At 41.6% G+C, this 26,051-nt stretch overlaps 1 protein-coding gene across 1 annotated transcript in view; it reads left to right on the top strand.

Moving 5' to 3' along the window:
• Window positions 1-26,051, top strand: part of SLC1A7 (solute carrier family 1 member 7) — a 54,291-nt gene that overhangs the window by 11,161 nt on the left and 17,079 nt on the right. The window contains exons 3-7 of the mRNA XM_057413531.1: window positions 6,930-7,145; window positions 18,983-19,025; window positions 19,814-20,033; window positions 24,084-24,183; window positions 25,417-25,650. Of these exons, the coding sequence (XP_057269514.1) occupies window positions 6,930-7,145; window positions 18,983-19,025; window positions 19,814-20,033; window positions 24,084-24,183; window positions 25,417-25,650 (813 nt within the window). The remainder of the gene's footprint in view (window positions 1-6,929; window positions 7,146-18,982; window positions 19,026-19,813; window positions 20,034-24,083; window positions 24,184-25,416; window positions 25,651-26,051) is intronic.

The raw sequence follows: 26,051 nt of genomic DNA on the forward strand, positions 1-26,051 counted from the left end.
TCTCTTTCTCTCATTACTGTAAAGAATCTGTTGCAAACTGTTCCTCCATAAATGTTACCTCCATAGAAGTGAAGCAGCCTGTTGTGAAAGCGCAGGTAGATGGGCATGGATGAGGAAAAGTCTGATGGTCCACTGGAATACAGACATCACTTCAGTATATCCTTCTTCACTGTAGATTGTTTGTCTTTAAAGAAACTGTCTTCATTTCTGTTTCCTTGTTTGTAAATTGGAGATACTGCCTTCCTGTGTGGTAGTAGGTTATATTAGTAAAGCATTTTAAGATGATTAAATGGCTTGTGGAAATGGATGTTATTACTACGTTGAAACTTGAAGGCACTGACCTTGACAAAGAGGTGACAGCCTGCCTGCATGATCAAGCAGCATTAGTGAAGCCAGCAATTCACTTTCATGATGCTCAACTGTAACATAATAATCTCTAATGTCTCTGTTAGAGGAGCTTCCCAGCCTCACTGTGAGAACTTGCTTAGAAAGGACTATTCTATGGCATGCCATTACAAAATGAGAATGCAAGGGAGGGTACAGAATGAATGAAAACCAACATGATTCTAGGAACAACTGTTGGTGGTTAATACTTGACCATTACTTCTTGACAGGATTAATGTCTTTCTAATCACACTAATCCCTTCTGCTAACTTTATCCATAATCCATCTATTTCAAAGCAACATCCAGATGGCTTCTGGTGGAGAGGAAGACAAAGTAAACATGCAGAATGCAGTCTTAGCAGCAGCTTCTTGTATTTTCCCTTTTTGGGGATATAGGTTTTGATCTTGAAACAGGTCAAAATATGCGCTTTTATCAGAGAGCAACAGAAATAAACTAGAGCATTGCAGAGAAGATAGAAAGTTCTATTTTTCTTTGTGAATAAAGTACTTCATAAGTACTGAGATGCTCATCAGTGACAGCCAGAACAAGCCTAGAGGTGCTCATAAGGGTTTAGCTACTTGTTTGCATGGGACTAATTCGATTTGCAAGCTATTGAAAGAATTCCCTTCCTCATTACTTCAAAATTGCTGTAGTAGTTTGAGGGGATTTATGCAGATTTCTCTCAAAGCAGACATGAAATTCACTAGTTTCATTGGTTTGTACTCTTACTAGTATTTTAAACAACCTAGTAACTGACTTAACATTTTCAATAAGTCACATATGATAATAATTCCTGGAGTTGCTGAAGTCTTCCTCTTCCCTTCTAGTTTCCCTTTGAAAGCTTAATCTAGGTTTCTTTAGATCCTGGCTTTACTCTTCACTTTCCTCCCTCAACAAGGACTCCAGAAAGAAATAATTTATTCTAACCTTTCAGAAACCACATGGAAACTGTCCCCAAAAAGGAAACAAACTTTAATCAGGCCATCCTAGACAAAATAAAGTAGCTAGGATTTTTAATTTACTAACACTCAGCAATGAAACAATCTATGTCGTAGTGAAATTACTGTCTTAAATATCTGCCCAACTAAAATGCTGTAAATAAAGAAATCTGTTTTATTACTTGCCATATCCAGCTTTAGATCAAAATGCTCCTGTTTGGTTTACTGGCTTTCTGACTTTCTTTCTCCTATAAAAATGTGGCTTGATAGTTCAGAGAAGAGACAAGACAGACTTAGCTACATCAAAACAACTTATTCCACACCAAAGCAAGCAGAGCAGATTTCGAATTACCTAAGTCCCAGTAAAAGAGCCAGATATCTTTTACATGTTAAGAATACAAAGCTGAACCTTAGAAAGATATTGTGGAGCATTGGGTTTTCATTGTGTACAGATCCTCAGGTTATCAAAACACAGCTTTGAAGACGCTTGAAAGCCTCAGGCATATAAGGGCCATGGGACAGATCATTACACAGATATAGAGTAGTTGTTACATTTTTGGAGGCTATTCTTCAAATCATGTATAGTCTCTGAGAATACACAATTGCATCCAAGATAAACAAAATGAAGCAGACTGTTCTAGACAGAAGAAAGAAAAATGCAGGAGATATAGGTCATGGGGCTACTTAGTTTATTACGGTGTCTGTTATTATATCCAGCACCCGACATTTCAGAGCAAGGTGCAAGAAACCTCTTAAATCATAGGGAGCCAGAGATTTCACTTGGATCCTACACTACAAAATTTAATATCTCATCCAAAAGTTCTTATATAGTCCATATTTAGGAAACCTTAGAATTGAGATAATTTTTTTTTCTAAAATGGTCCTTGAACATAAAATTACAACTTTTGTGGATTTTCTTCCCCCCAAACTGGTTAAATGAATGAGAGGCACTGTAATGATTCAGAAAAGCGCAGATTGTTTTTCATTGTCTTAATCCTGTTTTGTCCACTTGGACATTAGAACATGTCATGGAAACTATGCATGAATCTTGTGTGTGGAAGCTATTTAGCTACACAGTAAGTGAAATTCTTTTAATCTATGAATCAAATATCTGTCCTGTTATTTCAAGCCTAACCAGATTCTGAGGCTTGACAAGAGTTGAAGGTGCACTGGTTTCCATTCCATTGTGTTCCGTGAGAGTCTAGCAGTGGATGGCATGGGAACATCTTTGATGAAGCTTGGGAAACTATTGGGGAGGTTTTTATGTGTCTGAGAATATCTGATGAGAAATAGATTTAAAGGGAAAACCTAAACATAATACAGTGATCTTAAGTTAAACCATCTGGAAGCTTATTCCTCCTGGCTTCCCTATTCCCTAGGAAATAAGGAAAGTGCGGGGGTCACCATCCCTGGGTGTTCACACACCGTGTAGACGAGGCCCTCAGTGCCAGGGGTTAGTGGTGGTCTTGGCAGTGCTGGGGTAAAGGTTGGACTTGATGATCTTAAAGGTCTTTTCCAACCTGGTTGATTCTATGATTTCTTGGCATGCTTTGGCTACATTATGTGAATGTTAGAGCTCTAGAGATCAACAGTGAGGGACTCCTGTGATGTACTGTGATATACTTCATACAATAAGTATGATAATCAATATGTCTCTTAATCTTTATGTCTCCTGTCATGCTCCCTCTGGCATCAAACATACAAAGTCAAATGAAAAATAGTTAATGAGAGATTACTGTGTCCTATTCAAGTTAAAATATTAAAGGCATTTCTTTCTGAAAATGATTCTTAGCAATTACTTAAAATTATATGACCAATGTTACTCCACAGCTTTTGGAGAATTGCTTCCACTGGTCTCTTCTGAGTATTGTAAGCCATGAAATATACAGGGCTTTTCTGAACCCAAACCTTTGTTCATACTTCTGTCACATGAGTTACCCCTGTTGCGCCTCCATAGTTAATTACTTTTGAGGACTTTCTCATCACAGCATGAACCAAGCATGACTTTATCTGGTGACAGGATAATCTCATTACAGATGATGATCTTGTTAATGAATATCCCCAAGACAGAGCAATCTCATTATTAGCCCCCTCAGGATTTGTCACCTAAGAGCCAAGGTATGATTAGATTCTAGCCGCACATCCTCCTCCCAGATCCTAAATGTCCCAACATCTTGAGGCTGAGGTAGCATCCCCAAAGGCACATGTACCACTGGACATATTTCATTAGGATTTTGTCCCTAAGTACTTCTGGACATACTTCTCAGGTGAACAATCAAGACAGTTCAAGTGCTATGTGCAGGGCTCACCTGTCCATTGCTCTGTAGAACAAGCACAGCACAGTGGCATCAAGCACAACAGAAGCAGTGTGGTTTTACCATACTGATAGTGGCCTCAGGGCAGTACAAGGAAGAAAAGCACACTGCCTGTCTCCTCAGTAGTGCCCTCTCCACTCTGCATGGTGTCCTATCTAAAGTTACAGATCTGCTGGTCAATGGTCAGGCGTTGATACCACTGGTATCTGTTTCCCTGCATAGTATCACAGTATCACAGTATGTTAGAGATTGGAAGGGACCTCGAAAGATCATCTAGTCCAATCCCCCTGCCGGAGCAGGAACACCTAGATAATGTTACACAGGAATGCGTCCAGGCGGGTTTTGAATGTCTCCAGGGAAGGAGACTCCACAACCTCCCTGGGCAGCCTGTTCCAGTGTTCCGTCACCCTCACTGAGAAGAAGTTTCTTCTCAAGTTTAAGTGGAACCTCTTGTGTTCCAGTTTGTACCCATTACCCCTTGTCCTATCATTGTTTGCCACTGAGTAGAGCCTGGCTCCGTCCTCGTGACACTCCCCCTTTATATATTTATAGACACTGATAAGGTCACCCCTCAGTCTCCTCTTCTCCAAACTATAGAGACCCAGCTCCCTCAGTCTTTCCTCATAAGGGAGATGCTCCACTCCCTTAATCATCTTAGTTGCCCTGCGCTGGACTCTCTCCAGCAGCTCCCTGTCCTTCTTGAACTGAGGGGCCCAGAACTGGACACAATACTCCAGATGCGGTCTCACCAGGGCAGAGTAGAGGGGAAGGAGGACCTCTCTCGACCTACTAACCACCGCCCTTCTAATACACCCCAGGATGCCATTGGCCTTCTTAGCCACAAGGGCACAGTGTTGGCTCATGGTCATCCTGTCGTCCACTAGGACCCCCAGGTCCCTCTCCCCTACACTGCTCTCTAACAGGTCATTCCCCAACCTATACTGGAACCTGGGGTTGTTCCTGCCCAGATGCAGGACTCTACACTTTCCCTTGTTATATTTCATCAAGTTACTCCCTGCCCAACTCTCCAGCCTGTCCAGGTCTCGCTGGATGGCAGCACAGCCTTCTGGCGTATTAGCCACTCCTCCCAGCTTAGTGTCATCAGCAAACTTGCTGATAGTACACTCAATTCCCTCATCTAAATCATTGATGAATATATTAAATAATACTGGTCCCAGTACTGACCCTTGAGGCACTCCACTAGTTACAGGCCTCCAACTAGACTCAGCCCCATAGACTACAACTCTCTGGCTTCTCTCCTTCAGCCAGTTCGCAGTCCACCTCACTACCTGATCATCCAGTCCACACTTCCTCATTTTAGCCGTGAGGATGCTGTGGGAGACTGTGTCAAATGCTTTGCTGAAGTCAAGGTAGACCAATGATGTCCATGATTACACTGAAAATGATTACCATGAGAATTATCCTGCTAGTTAAAAATCAGCTTCATTCTTATTTTCCCTTGTATTTTCTGGAAGGTCAGGATGGGGTGGATCAGTGCTGCAGTCTGGTACAATATAGGTATCTCCTTTGGACATCAATGAGCTGTTGAACTTGCTCAATGGCTTGTGAAACCTCAGCCTGTGAGAAGAGTTCAGTCCTAGAAATCTAATAGCAACATAGAAATTGTTTTACAGGAAACAAACACATTAGTTTGAGATAAAATTAGTTTGAGATAAACTGCTTTATTAAGCTTAAATGGTTTAGAATATTTACTTTTCTGGAAGTATTATTGCTGCTACTGTTTTTTTAACATGCAGTGCTGTGTTTGTACATGGTGCTTTACAGACACATAGAAAGGTGTGATTTTTACCAAATACAATGATAAAAGAGAGGGAAAAGCAATGGTTATTAATGTGAGAGTTATAGAGATGTTGATTTTCAAAATGATCCATATTACAATGCAGCCAGTATTTCATCTTGCTCCTACAGTTAACAAAACCCATGCTAGATGAGAGATTGTCCATGCAGAAAAGCAGTACATTTTCTTAATTAATCTAGTGCATAGCAGGAACCTGAGCACTAAATCCCACCCATTTGATTTCATTAAATCTACTATAAAGGTTAAGCTGCACTTTAGCATTGGCTCTAGACAACCTCACTCAGCAAAGTGAGGTCAAGGGATCTTATTCAAGGAGGTGCAGCTTAGTAAATGACTGTTTATGAGGGAAGGGATGATAAATTGTTCTGATGAGAAAGCTGGACAGTGGGCATGCTAAACAGTAAATGTGGTCTTATTTTACTTGCAGTTTTACTGAGATGTATGAATCTATGATTCTATACTTTGAAGAGTTTACAGAGAATTATTCAAAGCTAAATCTCTAATTTCAAGCCCCAAGCAATGCTGCTGCCCCTGGGAAGTCAAATCCCATCCTCAGATCACTTGGAAACAGCATCAGGGCTTATGTCAGAGCAGCTGGAGCAAGTTCAGGGACCAAACTATGCATGGCCTAATTTGCCTATAAAAGAGGGTGAGTGGGATCTAAAGCACTTGGTGGAGAGTTGTATAGCTTGGTAGTGGTGGGCTATGCAAGCAAGAGCATGGACACTGGTCATCCTCTGGCAGTGGTGGGTAAGGAGCGAAAGAGGAAAGAAAAGGCTGAAGTGACCATAGCGTTTTCTCTGCTCCCCACCTGCCATGAAGGAGTTTCCTCTACATGCCATACACTGTCTCCATTGTGACTGGAGGCCCGCTGAATCACAGTCTGCTCCCCAATGTAACCTCTGGTAAAGCAAAAATATATTGTGCTTTGTATCGGTTTAGAAAGAAAGAAAGTTATTATTTTAGGTTGAAAAAAGTCCTATGTGCCCCTTAGGTTTTTAGTTTCAGTATTGTGGTCCTGCCTCACACAGAAAGTTGTGAGGGGGTGACCAAATATCCTTCAGAGGTCCCTTCAAACCTGAACTATTCTATGGTTCTGTAAAATGGTATGTTGAGTTTTATACCTAAGTTTTTATGATTGATTATTGCCATTGCTCCTCTGAACTGAGCTGTCAGATGTGTAGGTTCTGTAAAACTGTTCAACTTCTGGGAACAGTTGGTAGGGTTCAGTCCCCATGTGTTCAGCCTGAGCTTGAAGGTTCCTTTGACTAACCAGGATCTCGTGGCAATTCGGAAACATTGCTTTAGACACAGAGGCTACAGCTTAAGTGTTTCTGCAAGCTTCTAAAAGCTGGTTTGTGGGCAATCCTAACAGAAGCAGGTAAACTGCAGTAATTAGGAAATTAGGTTTTCAGCTGCATTAATGTTATGCAAATGATACTATGTATGATGTGTTTGTTTTCTTTCCACAGCTTAATGTCTGGGCTAGCAGCCCTGGATGCCAAGACTTCCAGTCGATTAGGCATCATAACTGTCACTTACTACCTGTGGACAACATTTGTGGCTGTGATTGTAGGAATAATTATGGTCTCCATTATCCATCCTGGTGGAGCAGCACAGAAGGAGAGCACTGAAGAGGGTGGAAAGCCCATCATGAGCTCTGCAGATGCACTGCTTGACTTAATCCGGTAACTGCATTCATTGTTTCTACTTTCAGAAGGTAGCATTTTGTACAGACCTGTGTGAGGAACTGTGGCCTGAGGATAAATTCTGAACCTAAGGATGCACAGTTTGCTAAAATTGAGAAAAAGTGAATTTCAGAAGACTATTTTCAAGTTATCAGATGTTTATAACGTCTGTTTCTAGTAGAATTTAAATGCATGACCACCAAATGTATCAGAGGTACTCACAACATTGGGGTCAGGGTTTTTTGTACCCCTGCAGAATTACATGGAGCCTCTGGACCTCACCATCAAATCTATTATTAAGATCAAGAGAGTATTAAAGTGTAATGCTAATTTGAATAAGGGCAGACAGTTGTAATAGGCAAACCCATAAATATAAGGGCTGAAATCCACATTTTTCAGGAAATAATACGCAAAAGTGCTGTTACAGCTGCACATAGCAACTCTCAGGTAAAGGACACAATTAGTCTACCGTTATGATCTTTCATTCCTTATTTTTGCCATATTATTTGTTCTGCTCTGTGTCTTTTCCTTGTTTATTTTACTTTGTTTGGCAGAAGGCAAGGTTGTTCTTTTAGACCAGCATTAGAACACTGACAGTATTTTGATAGCCGTGCCTGAGTATTCCTCTTTGTCTCAACGTTTCAAGTGCTAGTAGGATTACTTTTATGACTGAACATAGTATGTGCCTCAGATTTGTTTTGCTCATGCAGAAAGACCAAGTTTTGCCTTTGGTTGGTAGTACCTCAAGTTGGTGATCTCATACGATATTGGAGTTTGACGTATTAAAATATGTTGCGTAATTTGCCTTCCAAAAACCCAAATTCCTGACCCTGACAGTGTCAGCACACAAAGTACTTTGAGTTCCTGGGACCTCTATTCAGAAGGAACTGGGTTGGAAAGCTTATAAAACTCTCTTTTTCCTCCTCCAAGCTGCACTTATCCAGGCCATCTGAAACCTGCATCATTTTCTGTTGTATCAGTGTCTTACTGAGAATGGGCCACATGATGTTAGTCATGGAGCGGCAGCTGAGAGTGCTCCCTTTTGTAGCGTTCCACAAAACCATCATCTTCCTCTGCAATGAAAAGATGCCCACTTCATGGCATCTGTATCTCCCCAGTGACTTTGCCATGGTTTACGTGCAGTGGACTTAATGTGTATGTGTTTGTGCCATAATGTGATTCACATTATTCTGTTTCTGCTGCATAAAGGACTATAATTCCTACACCAAGAGGAAGAAATTGAGCGAGTTATTGGAGCTTGGAATCCCTTAGTACAACAGAGTAGCATGAGGAGTAAAAGGGAATATAAGAAAACTGTAATCTTAATTATTATCTTCATAATAATGAAGTGGCAGTGCTTGGAAACCCTTTAAGGCAAGCTGAGCTGTTTCTAAGGCCTCAGACAAGTAAAGGCACAGTGGGACATATGGTGCAATGTTACATCCAAACTCTGGAAAAGGTCTCCCTCACCATAGGTTCCCATTCCCTTCCTTACACCAGCCCCGTTGCGTTTTGAGACCTGGATTAAGCTAGTTCATGGAGATGAGTCAGATGAAAAGTAATTTGGGCAGGCAAAACCTGAATTCAGGTCTATAGTATGAAGTTTGCGTAAAACAGCCAAATGTCTGTATGACTGGAACCTGACTGCTGAGTTAGGATCTCATCTCTTCACCTCTCTCTGGCTAGACCCTGTACACCACAGATTTAGTGGTGAGACTTGGGAACACTTTATCCTGCTGAGCCTCATTGCAGGTAAAATACTATGTCCTGACCTACACATTTTCAAATATCACCTATAATATCACCTTCTGCAACCAACTGAGCAAATTATAGCAGTTTACATGAATATTTCAGGTATGTGTGTTTCCAGATGTGCTTTCAGCCTGCAAAACCTTAAAGTCTTCTGTGGTCTGGGCAGGTGTCAACAATGACAGACCAACAAGCTGCTCTCATTACCCAAGCTTTAAAAGAGAGACTAAAGCTGACTCCTTTTGCTGTCCTCAGCAGCAGTCGCAGCTGTGCAATCTTTCTGCCTCGAGTGCACAGACTGATGGTTTTTATTCCTCCACTACAGAAATAACCACATTTACTAAATAAATAAATAACATAACTGTGGGGAATGGGCTTTCAGCCTAGGCAAACACTACGGGTGAAATCCTGGCTCTGCTGAAGTCAATTGCAGAACTCCTAAATATCTGTGTGGAAGTCTGGATTAAATGTAATGATGTATCTGCTGGTTTGAGCTAGAAAAGCTGATCCTTTAGCTCAATGATAAATCACTTCCATTCACAGCTGGAGACCATCTTTTTCAGCCTAGACTGGCTTATCTTCTCAATTCATTAATTTCCTCTCAATTTATCAATTGCATGTGTGCACAGTTTACACAGGAAACATCTGGTATTCTGCACATGAAGAATGCTAAATGCACAAGTGGAGAGATTATATATGTGACATAACCAAGGGGTTTATTTCAGAAGTGTGAATCTTGGCATGGTGACACATGTATTCACCCTCACTGATTTCAGATTTGCAGCCACTTTGTAATGATGAAATACCTTGCTATTTCTTGTGATGGTATATATACATTGTCATGTCTGGAATTTTTGGCAGGGAGGATGTTGCTAGAAATTGAATTTCTTGAATTTGGGGGTAAAGGATTTTGCTGTTAGAAGTGGTTTTAATCAGAAACTAAAGAGTTGACTGAATAAAAGAAACCAAGAACTACTGCAGAGCCTCATGGTCATCCCAACCACCTGCAACATGAATCAATAATCACATTATCATTCTGCATTATTTTCCAGATGGTGCTTCCCCTGTATATTTGTATGTTATGCAAAAAAAAAAAAAACATCAATAAAGCCTCCAGTGTATATGATTTGATTAGGACATGAGTGACACTGTACTGCATTATTCTCAAATGGCTCTAAACCTCACAGCAATCAGGAAATAAACAGACTCATCAGCATACTGAATTTCATGCTTCAAAAACTGTATCCACGAGTCAACCATTTGTTGCCACACTAAAGAGCAGTATTTGAAAGGCTTCCTTTCTAAAAGGAACCCCAAAAGATTGGGGACAAGATCTGTGGATGTGAATCTGTCCCTACTGATTTCCTCCTGGATTCAATCTGGACAGAGAGGCCACTGAATGCAGAAAGACAGAAGTGGCTTCAACATTCAAATAGGCTTTATACCTAAACTCTTTAGTGGGCTTTATACCTAAACTCTTTAGTGCTGCTTTGGCCTTAAATGTGTGAGATTTTGCTTCAATCTGATTCATCTTTAAACCAAATACATCTCTTGCTGTCTGTGGAAGACACCCATTTAGATAGGTAGCTCACCCTGAGCAGGACTCTGCGCTGCATAACTTGCCCCTCTCTATCTGCAGTGTGCCAGGATCCAGACTATGGCCAAGTAATTCAGAAGGCAGCTGTGAGTCTGAAGCTCTGCAGAAGATGCTGTTCCGATGGTGCTTCTCTCCTCAGCTGCCATTTTATTGCTACATAAAGACACATGTACAAATTTGCCTTAATTATATCCAAGGTTTCTGGTGAAATCACTGCAAGGCTCATGAAAGAGTATTTTCTTCCATTAAAACTATAAATCCTCAGGCTAAGGATCATCTTCTTCTCTTTAACACACCTGGTGCTTTATGAATTTTAATGGATTTATTCTCCTGATGTGCAATACTTGTGTGCGGTAGGCAAGGACCATTTTCCTTTCTTACAGCTCAAGAATCAAGACATATGGAAAAGAAATTACCTCACTGAGGATTGTTCAGATAAATCTGTGCTGCCAGAGGAAATATTCCCAGCTTATACAAGACCTAGTGGGGGTCTTGTTTTAGGAACGTGGCTTTTGGGACACATCAATGAAAGTAATAGCAAGGAATCAAAACGCATCTTTACCTTCTTTTTCCTGTGTGAATTCTAAACTTTGTACTATATCCCCCCAAAATAAGAGTGATTTTTAGTAGCCTTTTATGTGTTAAGAAATAAAGAAAGGCAAGTTACTGATTTTGAAAATAACTCAGACTTTGAGTGTTTTAGTCAAAAGGACAAAAAGGGGTTTACTTACAGGAATAATGTTCAGTTTAAAGCCCTAGATTTGTTTAAATCTGCCACATATACTCACCTGACAAGCAGAGTAGAAAAAGTCTGTAATTTAGGGATGAACATTTGTAAACCAAGATACATGATTCAGGACCCTGCTAGTAATGTTAGTTGTTAATATTTCTACCACATTCTGTTGCCATTATCAAGATACCATTGATTTAGACAGGTGAATCCTGCTGCAGTTTAAATCATGCCACTTGCATTTGTCACCAAGGAAAACAAAATCTAGCTTGTGAGATGACAGTAAACAAGTAAACACCGTAAATATTCACATGAGGAAGTAAATCCCAGCCAAAATGGGGATTCACCCTCTTCTTTTATGTAAGTCTGACTGTATGTGTAAATCTGGGCACCAGCAAGTACAGGGTTCACATAACTTCTTTAGTTTTCCTCAAGTCTAACCGGACAGCATGACATCCCAAGCTTATCCCATTCAAAAGCTCCAAATAAAACAATTCAGTGAACAGAGCCAGGATCAAATTATGCCTTAAACCATGACACAGAAATTTGTACATTTCTGAAGTTTGCTGGAAGGATAAGTTGGAGCATTTTACCACTGAATATTCCAGATTGCATCCAATTTAATAGCAGGTACCAGGGAACTCAATCTGTTTTAACCAGGAGAGGGCTGGGGGGGGGGGGGGGGGGGGGGGGTATACCATTAATAGTTAGAAGTGGATATAAACACTGGAGAGGATTTATGTTTTCACGGGAATCCTGAGATCTTTTAAAAATAATTTCCATTCCCTCTTTTCAAGTTATATTCTACTTTATTGAAATTATGTTGGAAATAGGGCAGGAGAAACCAAGTATCTGCTGTAGTCTGGGGAACATCCAGGCTGTGCAGAACCAGAAATCACACTTTAAAGTTTACAGCTGAACACTGAGTTGTATATACATGCAATAAGATATTTAAGAGTTCATTAAATGATTTGGGGTTTAAACTATGAAGAATTCTTCTCGTAACTTTTCCCTACACCCATGGATTTTTTGCCAAAAGCTCCTCTGTGCTACGACAGAAATATTTATCTGTCACCCTATGGCAAACTACTATTTTTACTCCTTTCTGATTGCCAGTTTTATCTCACAAATCCAGCCTGGTGCAGCACAGTTCTGCTGTGTATGTGGCCAAATGTTCACTTCTGGTTAAGCAGTTCGAGCTGCATAGAAGCCCAATCCTCAAGTATTTACAAAGGATTCTGGAGCCTCTAAATGTGTGGTTCCTATTTGGCACAAAAGGAAACCAACATGGAAAAAAGATAATTCCATAATGAAAACAATGCTGGGGAGATGGGAGTATGGAGCAGTTTCTGCTCACTGATCAAGAGGCCTTAATCACAGAGGGGGAGGTGAATGAGGGGCAGGCGGAGTTAAAGCTGCATTAGGAAAGCTTAAACCCTGAAGGGGAAAAATTGTCCGTGCTCCTGACAATCGGCCTGGACATCTTCCAATGTAAATGTACACTTTTAGTGAAACAACTTTGCCTTGCTGGAACCATAGTGGAAATGCATTGGGCCTGTCATGTTACCTTTCATATCGTTCAGCCTTTTCAAGATTCATAAAGATGTGATGTACTTGTGCTTCCACTCCAAAGAATGATTTTCTCAGAAAGCCACAGCCCTGTTGGGGCTGTGTCAGGACCTTTTCTTTCAGTAGAAGCAGGATAAAGAAGTTCACGCTTCAGATCCCTTCCTGGAACTCCCAAGACCATGCAACATTGTCACCCTCAGGACAGATAAAAAGTCCATATGTTTGACAAAATTATTCCATAAGATGAGTTCTGGTCTCATCTGCAAAAAAGACAAGCAAGATGAAATGGCTTAGAGCTGATTAGTGACTTTTGCATTCTATTAGTATCTTTTATCACACTAATGAGTTTTTAAATGCCTCATTAATTCTGGAAAAGCCTTTCTTTAGTCCTTTTAGCAGGAGGTAGAAAGATTGATACTGAGAAATGAGATGAGGCACTGACCATTGGTGTGCAAGATGCATCCTCCCATGGGCCCTGAGATAGGTCAGTTGTTTGGTCTTGCTGAATTAAGTTTTGCCCTTGATTTCAGGAGTGTAAACCCAGACGGAGCTCACTGACAGTAGCAGGAAGGCATTTCAGATGTACACCCATATGACTAAGGACAGCATTTGTGGCTTGTGGTACAGTAACAGCAGTCAGGAGTCTACACAGCTGATGATGAAATCATGTAGATATAGGAAAAGGAAACCTGAAAACTTTACAGTTGTCATGTTAACCACCTCAGACTCCATTTTCACTTTGTACCCTTGCTGTATAGAGTGACAGAGTAAGATCTTAAACACTGAAGTATTAGAATACTGTCAAATATCCAGCCTTAAATCAATGTTCTTGCAAGCTCAGCTGTACTAGTTCAAATCTGAGAGCAGTGCCTAAAGCTGGTTTATGCCCAGTGAAATGTAGGCCAATAAAATATTATTAGGACACATGTGTATCAAAACCCCAGTCTGGTGGCTTTAATTCCACAGCATGGGGGACTGCAGCCAAAGGCTGTCTGGTGTGTCAGGGATTAGGCACTGATAACATCAGAGTCTGAGAGCAAACCCAGATTGCTGCTGCAGAGCAGAGTGCCTCAGAGGAAATGGGTGTTCTGAATCAAGATAAAAACATGTGCTGTACCTGTGGCCACTCTTCTGCTAGAGCAGCTGGACCAAGTTCTTATTAAAAGATCTGCACAAGCTGAGTGCTTTGAGTTAACAGATGTTGTAGTTAGGACTCAGAATGAGTATCTCAGATATTCAGTAGTGTAACTGCAATGAGAACTTGGCCTGTTATTTCTAACAGAAGTTGTCTAGAAGCCATACAGGTGGCTATCCCAGTAGCTGCAGGCTAATGTTCTGTGGACAATTCAGCTAACAGCATGAGCAGTAAATCAGTTTAAGTGCTGATATTTGTATCACTACTGTAGTTCTCAGAGTCAGCAACCTTCGGAACAGAGCAAGAGGGCTCCCACAGTCTGAGCTGAAAAATGGGTTCCTACACAATTCAGCTTCCTAAAGCAGTGGCAATCTAGGGGAGTAAAAATGAGCAACTAGTGTCAATTGGTAGGGTAGTTGCTGGGCGACAATGGAGAAGAAAAGAGGACCTCCCATTTTTGGCAGTGGAAAGGGGCTAAGTAGTTATATGTCTAATGGGAAGCTGCACCTTCAGAGCTTTCCGTATTTGATACAAGTCTTCAGGATTTTCTTCAAACGCTATGGCACAGAACATGTATTGCCTTAGTCATACATAAACATTTGTAATTCAGTACATCCTTGCATCTGAATCCTCTTAGCCCTTACATGATTAGGGAAGGAAGGACTCCAGAATTTGCTAGTAGAATGAACCAGCCTATGCATCGCAGCAGGATGTAGTCAAAGAAGGTGTTTAGTAGGTCACTTGTACTTATATGCTGCTGTCACAGCAAATGCAGGCCAGGCACGTTGTGCCAGCTGGGGCTTAATGGCCCATAATCCTTAGAAGGTTCACTGAGCTGATACTGAACTGTCATGCACATTCGCTCTTTTAGCCTGTGTTGAACACACCTGCTTTGTCTGGCAGAATTCCTCAAGCAGAAGATGCTCTGGGAAATGTTCTTCCTCAGGGCAGGCAGTATTTAGCGCTTAATTTTTTATGTAACCAGAAATTCTCTGTCTCAATTTCTGTTTTAAAGTCATACCCTGTCTTAGACCTGACACTAGCCTCACCTGTTGCTTGTACTAGAAAAATGAATCTCAGATCACTTTAAGTTTCCTGTACTACTATTTTGTGTCCTGTGTCTTGAAGCAACCTGAGAGTAATGCTGTAAGTTCAGAAGTATTTCATCTGCTTAGCTTTCTTAATAAACACAACAGCATTTCTAGGTGGTGAGAGTGATATATAGCTCAGCTTGATTTATTACTTCATAAGTGCTGGCAGTGTCTTTAATTCAGTATATGTCAGTGATAAGCACAGTGCCTGTTCTGAGAGACAGCCTCACTTTATGATCCTGATACCGAATCTATGTGGGTAGATCTTTATTCTGTCCAGAAATACAGTAAAACTAGCAGAGATCTGCAGGGGCCAGTGTGATTGCAGCCTGATGCCTGGAAGATAGGTGGGCAGAGATCAGCCCTGCATCACCCTGCCAGTCATTTCGTAATTGGTTTGGGCAAGTGTCTGGATTTTGTGTAGACCGAAGCTCCCATCCCAGCAAACCTTTGCCCATGCTCAGGGTGAGCGGGCCAGAGACCCACAGGAGGGCTGCCCTGAGGGCAGCTGTGGGGATCCCACCAGCCCTCCTCATCCCAATTCCATGGTAAGAAGTCAAATCCTCCACTACCAGACTCACTTCTGAAACATTCCTAGGAGATCTCTGCCAAGGCCATCCATCTCATGACTGGAATTACCAGTGTGCAGGAAAACATACCCCTTAAGCAAGAGTTTCTCAAGTGTTTCTGAAGAGATCTGACTGAACCAACAAACACTCCCAGTCATCTCCCAGCTTTAGGTGACAGTTTGATACCTTCTTCTCATTATTTGTCTTTAGTCCCTTAGAGAAAGCAATCCACCATTTGCTCTCTTGAATGTTTTTAATTAACAAAACTAAATTTTGGCTAATACTGGATTTTTTTTAATCCAAGTAAACCAGCTTAAAATATAAAATAAACTGAGGCTCTGGCAAACACATTCAGGTCAGCCCTTCACTAGATAAATTGTGTAACTTTGGTAAGGCTAGTCTCAAAGACTGGATCACAGTGCATAATGTATTAAAAAATATTGGGAGAACTCCAGCAGCCAGTATTAAGTAGGTAGTTGTAATTCCTGTGAGATAAAGAATGATAAAGAAACAAATTTAATCCTCCACAAATTCGTCTACCATTTAATCTAGCTACTAACTGGATGATATTTTCTTTCTCAAGCAGTCTTAATTATTCTTCATTCTCCTAATTAGGACTATAAATCTAAGGGAGAAAGTGGAAATCATCAGCTATTAAATTAATATTTCTTAATAAAGCTACAGCTTATGAGTGACATGCATATTCAGAGCTCTGCAGGAGCCCATGGTGTGGATTTCACATTCACGCAGCAGGTCAGAACACAATCATCACACTCTTGGAGCACCTTTAATGTGATCCTTTCAAATCACAAAACAAAAATGATTTTATATTAATGAAGCCTTTAACAATCTGGTACAAGCAGAATTCCCTTATGAAGCATAATAAGGCAGCAACCACCTTTTCTCTCCAGTGCTTCCCCGCTCCTCTAAACATCCTCTCCATTGTCCCAGCTCCAGCTCCATCCAGCTGTTCTTCAGTTACTCCCCTATGTTGGCCAAGCCCTGGGGCTCAGGCAGGCAGACAGTTGTGTCTGTATCTGATAGGAAAGGGATGTGTAGCTGGCTCTTGTCTGTCTGTTGCTTTGGCTACAGATTCGACATTTGAATCAAAGAATCATCAGCTTTACGGATGATTTGCAGAAATAACTCAATGCTTTGTGCAGTTGTTACCGGGGTGAAAGCTCTGTTGATGGCAGCACAGCACTGCTTACAGTTGTGTAGTGAGTGTTCATCACTAATCACATCACTACTCTGTGTCTTAAATGTCTTAAGCTAAATCATTCCAATTAAATGAAAATGTATACAAAGGGACTGCATTAATTTAACTAAACCTTGCTAACTTATGATGGCTTCATTATATGGAAAGATGGACTAGGTGACCTTTAATGGTCCCTTCCAGTCAAAACCATCCTGTGATTCTGTATGGCCAAAGCTGCTCCCTCTGCTATCACGTGGCCATAGCGTACAGCCATTGTAATACCTGGGGCTTTTAAGCAGGACTGGCAAAATGGAAGGAGATGTTGCAGCGTACAGCACAGCTGTGTAGGCTGTTATCCCATGGGAATGCCAGGTACCAGATCAGACTGCAAGGGGTAGGCAATCAGAACTGCGTCACCTCATTGCGGCAAGGGAAGGCCAGGGCAATTAATGAAGAGTAACTGAAGTGCTGCTCATCAACCTCCTGTCTTGCCTGGTAGTAACTTATCTGTGTGTAACACTAGTTTGCCCTACGGCAACAGCCTTACCAAAATGACATATGATGCCTTTATGTGGCTTGTCTGCTCTCAGATAGCAGACCAAAAAAAAAACACCCTCTATTTCAATTATTAGACAATACTGCTACCCTGTAATTAAAATTCTTCTCCCCCTGCTTTACCCTGAAAAAGTTAATTATCTCTTTGTAGCACTTGCTCTCAGTGCCTGATGTTACTGAAACAGAATCTATCTCATCATTTTAAATGTGACCATAATGTCGCATTATGATCACTTAAAACAGCAATAAAATTGTTTTTCCTAAGCCAGTGCTGCACCGTGTGCTCTTGCTGAAATGCCATCAGCAGCAAGTGTATGTGCTGCTGCAAAGAGGAAAGCAGGGCTAGAAAATGGTTCAGTGCCGCGTGCATTTCACCATCTATATATCTATATATATTAATTCTCTTTGAAATGCGAATGGACTTTTCTCTAACCCTTCTGTGTTGTCCTGGCTTGGGGGTTGAGGGCTTGGAATAAAAGGTCTTTTGGATGAAGAATTCAGGAGATTCTCCTTGCTTAAATATCTGTACACGAAAGCACATAATTGGGTCACAGGCTGTTGCTGTCTTCTGCCCATGGGCTCAGAAGCTTTGGGCTGCAAATAAATTAGTTCTAAAAACGATCCTATTAGAATCATCACGCAAATCTTGATTCCCAAATGCTGCCTGGAAATACACGAGGTTTTAGCTTTTTTCCCCAATTATACCACGATTCCTCTTTGAAGCCTGTAGAGGGTGTGCTTTCCATTTCAAATTCAGATTGAATGTCTTTCTGCAAAGCAGAAATCTAGCTCAAATGGAAGTTACAAATTAGCTCCAGATATTATTGGGTGAAATGCTGTGGACTGAGATACACAGAAAGTCAGTAAAGGTTACAAGTGTCCCTTTGGAATGAAACATCTTTCGGTCTCACTGCTCATCTCATGGCTTACTGTCATTGTCTTCCTCTGTAGCTATAAGCAAAGCTGAAGCTGTGGCTTCACCTCAGACTTTTGTTCTGAAGCCTCAGAACCATACCAAAAGACATGTCTAATCTCACTTCTTTTAATCAGGAATGGGATCCTCTTTTTGAAAAGCAAACTTCTTGACCAAACCATTGTAAAGGCTACACCACCTCCAATTTTAATCATGCTTTCATCAGGAGGTACTACAGCTTGTGAATTATCTCACAGGAGTACTTGAAGTCTCAAAGGAGATTACAGCACCCAGGGGTTTCAGGAATACACCTGTGAACACTGACTGTCTTGAACAGCTCATTATCTATGTGGGAAAGACAAAATATGGAATAAAGGAATACTCTTCTCTGCAGTTAGCACATAGGGAAGGGAATGACAGCAATTATGTGGCCTCAGTTACAATATGGAGACTGCTGCAGAGCCAGAAACTGAAATGAGAGCTCCTGGGTCTCACTCCAGGTGTTTAGAAGCAAATCCCAAAACTTTGTAAGGAACTGTGTCTCTATTGAGCTTTGCTTAGTCAGGTAAGCTGTATGGCATGAGTAGGAGAGAGGGGCAGTCTTCTGCACCCATCCTGCCCTTGCTCTCTAGAAGGGTAAATAACTGATTTACCTCGGGAGACCCAAGACACAGTAAACAGAAGTTGTTTTCAGTTCCATATAAATTATTCTCCTATTTGTTCATTTTTAGGAACATGTTTCCAGCCAATCTTGTTGAAGCCACATTCAAGCAGGTAAGTGGCTATATTCCTTTTACAACTGATGAAAGAGATGACCCAGCATCATACAAAATCAAGTGTCTTTGTAAAACAGAATCCAGATACAGACACTGCATATTACTTCAGCTACTGTTAGTACCTTCAGCATTTAGGAATTAAGTCCCTTTCCATTAGCCCCAGCAGCCTTGGCACCTGAAGGCATAACAAACAAGCATGAAATGCACAGTGTGACTAGAGAGTGGACACCCACACCTATGTCGGCTCCACCTCCTCCTGAGCCCAGTTCTTTGAGGACCTTGAGAAAGAGCAATTTATGACAGTATGAGCATTCTTTCTCAACATCAGACTGCAGTCACAGGGTAGCTGGAATCTCTTTAAGAGAATCTGGTCAGAAAACCTCATCTAAAAGTTCTGAGTGAGTAAGAGGCATGGTTACCTTTACTTCACCTGGGGGAATATTTCATGGGAACCTTATCTCTGGTGAGACAAAGAGAACTTACAGTTCTCTTACTTACAGCACTCCTAAGGAGTCATTCCTGATTATGTCTTAAAGGAAAGTAGCTTTATCAGGAGATGATGTGTTTGCTGCATAGAAGTCTGATTATAGGAAACTTTTTTATGCTTTTCCAAAAATTCAACTGTTTTTACAGATTTTAGCAGCATAGGGACAGGAGCTGTCATTCTTGTTTTCATGCTTGTCCCTCTAAAAGGCAGCCTTGTAGGAACAGAACACTTAGGAGATCTCATTAAACTATTAATTCCTGCTGGGATATTATAATAAAAGCTATTTTGTTTTCTTTCAGTATCGCACCAAAAGTATTCCCATCATTAAACCTAGCAAAGCATCATCTGAAAGCACCACTCGTCGCATTATTATATATGGAGTCCAGGATGAGAATGGATCCAATGTCCAGAATTTTGCCTTGGATATCACTCCCCCTCCTGAAGTGATTTACAAATCAGAGCCAGGCACTAGTGATGGCATGAATGTGCTGGGGATTGTGATATTCTCTGCCACAATGGGTAGGTTTCAGGCATGTTTGGTTTATAATCATCCAAGTATCCATTTAACAGAAAAAGATATGGGTTCAGGTTTGATTTCTCAATTCACCTTCTATCTAAACTTCACAGGGAAAAAGGCAAAACTGTTACAGAGCTGTTCTTCTAAACCATCAATGATAAATGTTCAAAATCCTTGATGATTTTTGTTCCATGCAGGTCTGTTTTCTGTGCATGCACGTACATTCTTTTTGCTTTAATTCTTTTCTGGATCTTTTTGCACTTTTATTTATGACCCATTTTTTCCTGACTGTAGGAAACGCCACAATAGACTGTGCTCAGAAGAGATAGGAATCTATACCAGGTCAGACCCATGGCCCCTCTTCCAGTATTCTGTTTCACTCTCCAGACAGTAGCAAAGATCCCAGATAAAGTTTCAAGACATTCTGAAGTAAACAAGTTCATAGCAGACTTTGTTCCCAAAGCCCAAGAAGTCAGTATGCTTCTAATGTCCAGAGCTCCAGGTGTGGTATGACAGGAATAAAGAACCTCCTGCACTGCTCTTGCTTCCAGGGGCATCAGGCTGAGACACCCTCTCATGGCTGTCATGGCTGGATGTATCATTCATGCAGGCCAAGCAAAACCTGTTCCCAGATCAAGTCCTTGGCCAAAGTTCCTCTCACCAGGCAGGAAATTACTTTAGCCCTAGAACCTGCCCTGTCTGTTGTTCTTACCCATCCTTAGTCGCATTTTGCCACACGATTAGTGGAGAATATAACTGCCACTGTCAGAACCCAACTCAGATAATGAGCCTCAGTACCATCTATACTGTGGGGGTGGTGAGACACTGGCACAGGTTGTGCCAGTGAAGCAGGGAAGCTGTGGCTGCCCCATCCCTGGCAGTGTTCAAGGCCAGGTTGGAACAGGCTTGGAGCAACCTGCTCTAATGGAAGGTGTCCCTGCCTTTGGAAGGGGGTTAGAACAAGATGACCTTTAAGATCCCTTCCAAACCAAACCATTCTAGGATTCTATGACCTTGAAGAAGTGAGCTACAAAAGTGTATTGTTATATCAGATTTTTTTTTTGCCATCCTGCAATGCTGTTAGTTATATACTAGCTAGTAGCTTACCACAGTGGACTCTCAGAGCTTCTGTCTGGGTGACTGATTCAGTTTAACTTGCTGGAGGCACATATTGGTGCCATGTGTGTTACATTATGTTTGTGGATTTGGAATAGGAAATTTTAACAAACATGCCCTAGTTAATAATAACGTTCTGATCAAATTTGCATTATCTAAATTCATGCCTGGAAGTTAATCTGCTCAGCAAAGGTAGTTCCACAAAACATCTCTGTGTTTATTATGTTATGGCTCATACCAGCACAAGGGGCCAAAAGTCAAGCCTGGAATTAGCAGATTTTCCTCTTTTTTTGGTTTGTCCAGTGGGTGGTATTCCATTTGCAACATGGCTGGAAACTGGCTGTCGCCCAGTTTGTAGTACATTATAGACAATTCCCATAGTACAGTGTCACAGCAAACACTATTCCAGTCAAAAAATTATTGGATATGAATTAATTCATTACATGTTCTTATTAGGATCAAGGGCAGTTTTATACTTCTGAACACAGATCATCTATTGTCTTCCCAGAACTGAATGTTATTACTTTTACCATGCCCCTAAGTCTTGCTGGCCTGGGGCTCAATGGATGGGAGCTGAGAGCTGGTTTCTTCTGGGCTGAGGTACAGCAAATGACCTGCTGGTACTGCCACGTGTGACTGTATCAGCCACGAACAAACCTGAGACACTAAACCCTCAACACTTGTCATCTACCTGTGATTATTTCAGTCTGTCATTTTGAACAAGGGATGCAGCCAGGCATTTGTCACTGTCTTCAGCTTTCTGCACCAAAAGAAATGGAAGCAATGAAACAAAAGACATGTGGCTTCCATCTATAAAATAAGAACATCCTTCAAAAGTGCTTATCTTTTGCAAAAAAAAAAAAGGCATGCAAGTCTTGGTGCTTTGTAACGGTTTTGCTCATTCTGGCTGAGTCTTATTTTCACAGAGGTCTTTTTCTATCATTTTGGGCATAGAAAAACAGCATTTAGGGTGGGTGTGAGTTCTTATTACAGTTTTTTTAAGGTCCTTGAACAGCATAAGAATAGCGTAAAGGGACAAGAGTTTAGATTTGAGCTAACTCTTTCCCTGAAGCAGGAGGTGAATTGCTTAGTCACCTCAGTCCAAGAATAAATCCTGTGCATGAATAACGGGACTTCTTTGCCATGCATGCATTAAAATGGGCAAAGTTTGACAGGGAGTGTGAGGTCAAGACACATGTAAAGCCTTGATGCTATATGATTACCTATAATATCTCTTCTCACACAGTGCGCAGGAATTTCTGTTAGATATTATGGCAGTGGCCAAGCACTGGGACATCTGATCATGTTTTCTTGGAGGAGCATGCATTATTTATTCATTGCAAGGCACATAACTTGGTGCATCAGGACTGCAGACAGGAGGCCCTAGTCCTGCCCCCACCAATAGCCACAGGCTTAGGTAGGACAGTGTTTTAAAGAGAAAATTTCAATTATTCCTGTGAAATGAAAAAGAAGATATTTTATTGGTTTTGACATTTTACAGAATTAGAAGATAAGACTCTCATAAAACTGCCACCAACCACGCTAGAGGAGCTGAACTGTATTTAATATCCTAGTGCAAATGATGAGCAAAATGCTTAATAAAAGTGTTGTTTTCTGACCTAAGAGTTATAGCTTAGATGAATATTAGCAGGCTTACAAACTCACATCTTGAATGCACTGTTATTGTGAAATCCCTGGATGGGAGAGCTGAAAGCCTCCGTCCCTGCCTCAGGAGGGGATTGCCCTGGAAGCACTGCTGCCGGAGCCATGGCCCCACATGCAGATGTGGGCTCCAAGGAACAGAGCCCGGGCTCTGCTCAGAGCAAGGACACTGCATACCCAGAGCAAGTGGCAGGATGCACCACACTCATAGCCCCCTCCTTCCTCATGGAACTCCCTTCAAAGGCAGGCTCACTTGGGGCAGATAGTTTTGGAAGTGCTTCCTTGGGCAATTAACTCAATTATTTATAATCCTTTCAGGGAGGGATGGCAGAAAATTAACATAGGAAAATGAGTTCTATTTGTATGAATTATTGGAGACTAACATCATCTGGAGAATGTATGGTTAGATGACACATCCCAGAGCTGTTTTCCTTTCCTTTCTGAGCACTGGGTGCACAGAAATGGGTTTTCTTTGCTTTCATCTTCACTAGTTAGTCAATATAGCAATTTGGCTTTTCTTCCCATGGATTTGAATTTCCTTATCTCCCCCAAGTTTGCAAAGCCTGACTGATTATGAGAGTTGGTTTTTATCATGTAGACAGATAACTACTAAAAAATAAGATGGGGAATCCCTTACTAACAGAACAAGCCCCAAATACTGGGTTAGCCCCAGGAGTGTCTCATGGATGCTGCCCAGTTGTACACAGCGCACAGCAGTAAGGCACACTGCGGGCAAACAGAGCTTCCTTCACTAGAAAATGTCACTCAGTTTGTCTTCCATGGATCAACCTGATTTAGTGTGAGGTGTCCCTGCCCATGACAGGAGGTTGAAACTAGATGAACTTTAAGGTCCCTCCCAACCCAAACCATTCTATAATTCTATGATTCTTTGATCCCTCAGAGCAGGTAAATTCTTCTAAGGGCTCTGTAAAAGGCAGCTAAAGAAACAGGCTAGCAGGGGAGCTAAATCTACAGCACAAAAGTTTGTGTTTCCACAGGGAAACCTTCAGAGAACTACAAATAAAAAGCCACCTAGATAGGGGAGGGATCCCTGTATGGGGCAAAGCACAAAGCGTGTGGCCTGGCTCTCCCACACTCTTGTGCTTGTGTAAAGTGAGATTTTCAGATACCATATCTCCTTATACAGCATGAAGATCTATATTCTTCCAGTCATCTCACATTTAGTTGAGTCTGAGTTACAGCAGGGAGGGGAATGCATTGGGGCTTTGCATGAAGGCACCTGAGAAACTGAACCTGAATGCCTTTCATTGCAGGTATAATGTTGGGAAGAATGGGGAACAGCGGGGTTCCTTTGGTCAGCTTTTGCCAGTGTTTAAATGAATCTGTCATGAAGATCGTGGCAGTTGCTGTTTGGTAAGTAACTGTTGTAGTAAGAAAATCAGTATCTTTTTAAAAAGAGTAAGAAAATTTCAATAGAAAAGGATGCACAGAAATCCCATAAACTTATTTCTGGGGAAGGAGGACCTTAGCTTTGCGGGGCATCAGATTTTGAAGGATGATACACACACACACACACACACACATCCTCACCCTGGCTTGTAATGTCATTTTGACAGAGGCACTCTATGTATTACACCCAAATAATGGAACATGGTATAGCTGGGTATGTATGTGCTGTATGCAGTAGGGGCACTGCCAATCCTTGGCTAGACCTGCCAATCCCCCTGCCCCAAAGATCAAAGGAACAATAGGTGACTGCCAGTAACAAAAACTATGAGCTTAGCACCTTCCCCACACTGCAGAAGGTTCTCCAGTGTTGCTTAGCCTGACGTGGGGGTAATCCCATTACCAGCACTAAGCCTTTGTTTCCAGCTACCTGGTCCAGTCTGACTAAGCTGGCTCAGGGAATGATCACTTGTTTAGATGGGTCCAAAGGAGTAGTTATTTCTGCAAGAATGAGAGGGAATTCTCTGGAGATGGCACGGCTGCAAGTGGAAGATGGCTGGATGCCCCCCCGATTATTATTATTATTGTTTTAATCTTAGTCTCTTTCAGCACCCGTTGCTTTGGTTTAGGTGAGCACAGGAGTGCAATAGTTTTGATAAGGCACCTATCCCACACCCAGTACTGAGGGGGTCCAGAAACTAACCATTCTTATGCCTGTCTGCCCCAATCTAAGCTCCCAGGCAGCCCAAGAGCATGTCTAATGCATGTTGGTGTTTCTCCTATGTCTTCCAAAGGCTACATAAACATTTACTTAACAACTTCCAACTAAAATCTGTGAAGAGTTACATGAGCACAAGCACATTCTCAGAGCTTAGAATTCATTTCCCCTCTCCCTAGTAAATGCCTAAAGCTGGAAAGTCAGAGCTGCCTTCTGAACCAAAACATTTTAAAGTCATTCGTGACCAGCACCATAACCTCAGGTGTGCTGAGGAGTACTCCACATAAAAGACTGTTTAGTCCAGTGCCTTGGGCATGCTCCTCAAGTGTGAGAGGGGCTTAGGTTGATAAAATAACAGAATCCAGCTGTGCAGCTTCCAGACAGGCTGCTGTGACTGTATTGCTACTGGAAGGATTTCCCAGCTAATACTGTTTGATGGAAGTGACCTATCTCCTAATAATGACTGTCTTTCTTTTTCTCAGGTATTTCCCATTTGGAATTGTGTTCCTAATTGCTGGTAAAATTTTGGAAATGGATGACCCTTCAGCCATTGGGAAGAAACTGGGTTTCTATGCCATTACGGTGGTGTGCGGCCTGGTGGTGCATGGGCTGTTTATTCTGCCAATGATGTACTTCTTTATCACCAAGAAGAATCCCATTGTTTTCATCAGAGGGATTCTTCAAGCCTTGCTTATTGCTCTGGCCACATCCTCCAGGTATTGCACAGTTTCTAGACATATACAATATAATACTTACAATCATAGAACCATAGAATGGTTTGGGTTGGAAAGGACCTTAAGATCATTCAGTTCCAACCCCGTGCCATGGGCAGGGACGCCTCACACTAGACCATGTCACCCAAGGCTCTGTCCAACCTGGCCCTGAACACTCCCAGTGATGAGGCATTTACAGCTTCTTTGGGCAACCTGTTCCAGTGCCTCACCACCCTCACAGTAAAGAACTTCTTCCTTACATCTAACCCGAACTCCCCCTGTTTAAGTTTAAACCCAGTACCCCTCATCCTATCGCTACAGTCCCTGATGAAGAGTTCTTCTTCTTACTAGATCATTATTACAGCTTTCTCTTGAGAAAAGAACACTAGAGCTGTACTGGAGCA

The sequence above is a fragment of the Pezoporus wallicus genome, unplaced genomic scaffold, assembly GCF_028554395.1.
Source record: "Pezoporus wallicus isolate ANWC-B61680 ecotype Strahan unplaced genomic scaffold, APGP_CSIRO_Pwel_v1 contig_13740, whole genome shotgun sequence".
NCBI lineage: Eukaryota > Metazoa > Chordata > Aves > Psittaciformes > Psittacidae > Pezoporus > Pezoporus wallicus.